Source organism: Brassica oleracea, chromosome C5 (assembly GCF_000695525.1).
Source record: "Brassica oleracea var. oleracea cultivar TO1000 chromosome C5, BOL, whole genome shotgun sequence".
Taxonomy (NCBI): domain Eukaryota; kingdom Viridiplantae; phylum Streptophyta; class Magnoliopsida; order Brassicales; family Brassicaceae; genus Brassica; species Brassica oleracea.
Window position 1 is genome coordinate 22,434,790 of NC_027752.1, and position 6,059 is coordinate 22,440,848.

The 6,059-nt window shown below is 42.1% G+C and overlaps 1 protein-coding gene across 1 annotated transcript; it reads right to left on the reverse strand.

Annotated features, from left to right (window-relative positions):
- Window positions 1-1,155: 1,155 nt before the first annotated feature.
- LOC106344793 lies at window positions 1,156-1,692 on the reverse strand. The gene has a single exon (XM_013784103.1). The coding sequence runs from the start codon at window positions 1,690-1,692 to the stop codon at window positions 1,156-1,158; it is 537 nt and encodes a 178-aa protein (XP_013639557.1).
- Window positions 1,693-6,059: the final 4,367 nt, after the last annotated feature.

The following is a 6,059-nucleotide window of genomic DNA, read 5'->3' on the forward strand; positions in this document are numbered from 1 at the left end:
GTGGTCTCATCGGTCGATGTGCTAACGAATCGTCTACTCGGATCTGTTTTTTTCATATATTTAACTAAAACACAATATTAGTTGAACCTCCCCCAGACTTAAATCACCCTATCCCTAGTGTTATACAGTCTAAGATCGGTGGGGAAATAAATCATAAGGACAATATTTAACAGGGAAAAATGGTATACCTGACTTTGATGTGAGTGTCAACCAACATAGTTAAGTGGCGATCAATACTCTTGAAGCTCTGTCGATCGACACAGTTAAGTGGCAATCGATCGATGCTAGTGATGCTCTGTCGATCGATACTGCGCAGCCATCGTCGATCATCGTGCAAACTCATCTTCCTCATATTTATTTCCTTTTACCCTGCTATAGTATCGCAGCTACAGTAATTCTCGACTTTCTGCTACAGTGTCGCTAGATTTTCTTGCTACAGTGTTGCTCGGCGCTGCTATAGTATTGTCGTTACTGTTCACCTTTTTTTTTTTTGACCTGCATAAAAAATAAAAACAAAAATCAGTAACAATCTAACATAAACTGAATGAAATTACCTAATAATGGGTTGTCTCCCACTCATCGCCTTGTTATAATCATTAAGCTTGACTTTGGTGATCTGATTTAGTCCGGATCAGGATGAAAACTTGCTCCAAAACAAGTTGCAGTGTCTCTTTTCCTCATTTTGTTGATGCAGTTGATAAACGCTCTTGCAGAAACTTCTCCTTTCTCTCTCAGCTCTGGATCACATAGCACTCTAACCTTGGTAAAAGGTTCAGGACATCCTCTGCAGCACACTCTATACTCAAGACTACCCTCTTGACATTGCAAAGGAACTACTGATAGGGAATCTGCATCTTCAATCCTTTTCTTTTTCTTCTTTGTATTCTTGGTCCTTCCCCTAGACTTAGACTTTTCAGTCTCGGGCTGTTCAGAAAGTCGGAGGGTGTCGACCGATGCTGTAGGCTTTGTGTCGATCGATTCTGTTGACTGTGAGTCGTCCGATGCTGAAGGTTTATTGTCGATCGATTCTGAAGACTGTGAGTCGACCGATGCTTCAATTCTAATGTTGACCGGCGCTGATTCTGGTATTGCAGGCTCGCGATTTGAATCAGCTGTAGGTCCTGGATCTTCAAACATCTCTATGCATGAAATAAGCTACTCACTTTTCTTCTTTTCCATGGGATCATAGAAGACAGTTTCATCAACATTAGTCAGACACATCTTATTTCTCTTAAGATCACAAACTGCCCCCACTGTAGCCATGAAGGCTCTTCCAAAAAGAAGTGAAGATGTCTCGCCTAATTTGATATCCACAGCATGAAAGTCCACAAGGATAATGCATTCCCCTATCTCCACCTTAACATTCTTGACCATGCATGCTGAGTTTGCTTGGGAGTTATCCACGAAAGTGAAACTATCTTTAGAAAGTTCCCTCTTTAGTCCTAATAGCTCAGCAGTGTGTATGGCCATGATGTTGACTGCAGATCCAGTATCGCAGAGGGCGTTGGGTAAATGGTGGCTATCTATAGAGCATGGAATCAGGAACTTTCCAGGATATTGTTCCTTCTTCAGTGTCCTCTTGGGTATACGGTTGACCTTGTTGAATAGGAGCTCAATGTCCTTATCAGTCTCTCTGCTCTCTCTGATGAAATTACCAAGTATATACTTATGATATGCATCCTCGAAAGACATATCCTTAGGAACCCTCTTCACCCTCTTGTAAAATCCATCAAGTTCCACTTTGTTAACTTCTCTCCTAAGGTGTTTGGGAATATAGGATTTCCTAGATTTCACTCTCTTCTCAACTGGAATTTCTTCTTTTGTTGCCTGCCTTTCTATGGCAGGTTCATATCCATATGTTTGGTGTCGATCGATACCTGGTTGATGTCGACGATCGACACTCTCAACGAAAGAGGTTTCAGCTAGGGTTCATTGCTCTTGCTCTGGTGCTTCTGCAGATTGCCGACTTATCTTCTTTATTGTCTTCAAGCAAACTGATGTCTGAGATGGATTTCGAGTTGCCTTCAAGCGGTGTGCATCAAGATATGGTAAACTTACTCGGTATGGCATTGACAGTTGTCGATCTGCTCTTCTGCTGTTGTCTATCGACGCTTCCATGTTGTTGTCAATCGATTTTTTCGTGTTGTTGCTGATTGACGTTATCTGATTTAACTTGAGGTAGGGTGGGAGGATGCAGGTGTCGAGCAGCAAAATCTGAGTGGCTATGGTAAACTTACTCGGTATGGCATTGACAGTTGTCGATCTGCTCTTCTGCTGTTGTCTATCGACGCTTCCATGTTGTTGTCAATCGATTTTTTCGTGTTGTTGCTGATTGACGTTATCTGATTTAACTTGAGGTAGGGTGGGAGGATGCAGGTGTCGAGCAGCAAAATCTGAGTGGCTCTGAATTCGAACAGTTTTGTCTGATCCCAAAAGTGGTGTCGATTGATGCTCGGCTGATGATGTCGATCGGTGCTCAGCTGTTGATGTCGATCGATGCTCAGTTGTTGCTGTCGGTCGACACTAGTACGAGCTGCCTATATATGGACATAGAGCTTTCAACTAGGAAAGCATCTTCTTCCAGCTTTTCCTGCTCGAGCACTTCCCCAAAGTCATTATCTGAGATGGCATTAACCTGGTGCCTCTCACTTTCCACAGCTTTCCCTTTGACTAGAGCTTCTTGCTTCTTCACAGCTTCTATAGTCTGAGAAACCTGGGCATCTATCATCATGACATGGGCATCTAAGGTTTCAAATTTTCCATTGAGCTCTTTGTAGAGAACATCCAACCTCAGATTTAAGTATGCACTCGTCTTTTGCTGATTTTCCAGGACCTTCTCTATCATAGATTCCATCTTTTCTATATAGCCCTGATCCTCATCCTTCTCTACAGCATGTTCTACCAACGAGACTTCATGTACCGAACCAATCTCAGACTCAACGATCTTGTTGCTATCCATCGCAGCTGATTTTATCCTCTGCATATCCAGATTTGTGAAACTTTTGCTAGACATCAAGTTCTCAATCAGTCTCTTGGCTTTCTCTGGGGTCTTTGTCTCGAGTTTCCTTCGCTTGCAGTATCCAACACCATATGATATCGCACATCAATACCCTTGCAGAACTTCTTCAACAGCTGAATCTCTGTAAAACCATGATGTGGACAGTCTCTTTGGTATCTCTTAAACCTCTCCCAAGAGCTTCTGAAAGCTTCTGTAGGTCCCTGAGAGAATGTCCAAATTTTATCTCTCATCTCTTCAGCCCTTGCATAATATAAAAATTCAGTCAGAGACACAGTCCTGACATCATTCCATGTAGTGAGAGATCCTGGTGGTAGGCGTCTCAGCCACTTTTTAGCATTCCCAGAGAGAGAATATTTGAACAGCTTGCAGATGATGTAATCTTTGGTTGCTTCATTCTCCTGGATGCCAGACACAAAGTCTTCGAGTGTCTCAATATGGTCCAGAGGATTTTCATGAGGAAGATCATGAAAAGGGCTGGCCCACATGGGAGAAGTGTGTGGGGTGTATTTCAAATCCCTGGATTTGCAAAGGTTGAATCGCAGACCTGTTGGTGTAGAACTGACTAGGCCTGATCAAATCTGCTAACGATCTCTGAAGAGGAACTTTAGCATTCTCAGTGGCAGCAGATGGCTCTAGGATTGTAGTCCCTCGTCCATCTATCTTCTGACCTGCTGCATTACACAGATGACCTCCAGGGTCATGCAGGTCTCCATTCTCATCCCTCTGTAGCACAAGTGTCCGACCATGTCTACTCGCAGAATGGTATCGATCGATGTTCGAGTTGAACTGTCGATCGTTGCTCTGTCATAAGTGTCGATCGACGTAATAGCGGTGGTGTCGATCGACGTAGTAGAGGTGGTCTCGATTGACGTAGAAGAGGTAGTGTCGATCGATGATGGGCGTTTCTCTTTGCGGATCGAGCGTTCCAAACGTGTTGGGTCCGAGAAGAAAAGTAATTCTTCCTTGCTGCTTCGGGTACTGATAGGCATGTACCTGAAAGACAAGAAATTTTTTTATGTAAGTAACTATGACAGTAAATAAAACCTAGACTAAACCTATTAATCAAGTCTATTGGCGAATCCTTGCTCCCCGACAACGGCGCCAAATTTGATATCACTCAAATTACCCTAAGAAGTGATTTTACTCTCTCAAAAAAGAGGTTCAATTGTAGTACTTAGGGATCGAATCCACATAGAGCATGTGCGCACAATAAACTATAGGAATCTAGGTTAAGCTAGGCAAATAGTTTAATAAGTAGTAAATAAAACAGAGTTGAACAAGGCAGTTGTTTGGTTGATTGATTGAGGTTTTGTAAACAATATGATGAAAGCGCTAGACTTAGGGATTTATCAATCAAGAGTTTCAAAACTACAATTCAAGGATGCTAATGGTTTATAGATTCAATTCTAGAACTCGATACCTTATGTAAAAGACAACCAGCTCTCACTGTAAGTCTAATCTATTGACTAAGTCTTTGTTCCAGCTCTTGCATGAGCGTCGATCGATGCTGTGGTATGAGCGTCGATCGATCCTATGGTATGAGCGTCGATCGAGGCTATGGTATAAGCGTCGATCGACGCTGCCTTAGGCAAGTGTTATCGATCTGATCGAATATGTTCAACTAGATTCCTAGAGCAACCCTCGTATGCGCCTAGGTATCTAATCCAGCAGAGTTCAGGTTCCGTTAATTGATTGCACTTTTGCGCTTCTCAACTATCCTATGATTATGGGTTCAAACTATTAGTCACACTGTCATGCTATTCTAATTATTCCAGATCCTAGTATTACAAATCACCCTGATGTAGAGATCTATAGATAATCTAGCAATCATAATTGATTATAAGTTTGTCATTAAGCTCATGAAATCTCTCAACCTAACAAGATGAATTACTCAGACATGCAAGCAATAACACAAATCATGGTCTGAATAATATAATAGATAAGAAAGCAAATATAAAACCAATGGAGTTCCAATCAATTTCTGAAGGAGAATTTATCTTCTCTCCAACCCTAAAAGAAGAATAACGAAGTAAAGAAAGCGTAGCCATCAATAATGGCTTAGAAATACATAATTAGGGTTTCTGGTCGTCCATGGGCATTTTGGGAACTTGGTGTGGCTTCTGGGCTTCAGTCGGTCATAAAATATGCTTGGCCCATATTCTGTCATCACCGTCAATCGATGTCAAGGGTGCACCGTCGATCGATAGTACTTCACCTCTTCGACAGCTTCCTCTTGCGAAGCAGACTGACCACGCTTCAGTAAAACGGGCATAACATTTGCTACAGGATGCTGATTGACCTAAGCCCGGTGGCATTGGAAATTTAACTCAAATCTATATCTTATGTCAAAATATGAGTGCAATATAACAGTGTAAAGGTTTACATCCATAGCTAAACATCTGACGCGTCTGTGCAGCTCTACACTAAAAAGGCTCCAAAAGACACTAAAATTATCATATTCCTCCAAAACGTCTTTGAACCTGTAAAAACTCTAAATAGATTTTATATAGTAGTAATTAGTTACTAACACTTATAAACCATGGCTAAAAGTGGGTAAAATCCATGGCCTATCAACACAATTGGTTCAGACAGGAGAAGCGGTTAAGAAACAAGAAAACTTCATAAAGGGGAATTAAGCACTGAAGTATCACGTGAATGCCATCATAGAGGATGACTTCTTGCAAGTGGTTAAGGCGGATAAGCTTCAGCATGGATATTTTGATGTCGATAGCTCCATGAGCTTCGGCTGTTCACATTGGTGTCGACCGACACCAAGAGATGAACTTCGATGGATGGAATGGGATGAACACCGATCGACACCGAATGTTTAACATGGATCGACGGAGTCAGTTGCATCATGCGAGATGGTAAGAATCATGACCTGTGACGAGTTCGCAGCTAGACACCCTCATCCACCCAAACCCCTACATGTAGACATCGATCGGCAAAGTGAGCAAGTCACCGATCGACAGGGAGATTCAACAAGTGATTGAGCTCAGTCATCGATAAACGAGCACTTCTCTGCTACAGAGTGGAACTA

Excerpts from the sequence above, each read along its gene's own strand:
- LOC106344793 (XM_013784103.1), bottom strand. The coding sequence starts at position 1,692 with ATGTCTTTCGAGGATGCATATCATAAGTATATACTTGGTAATTTCATC.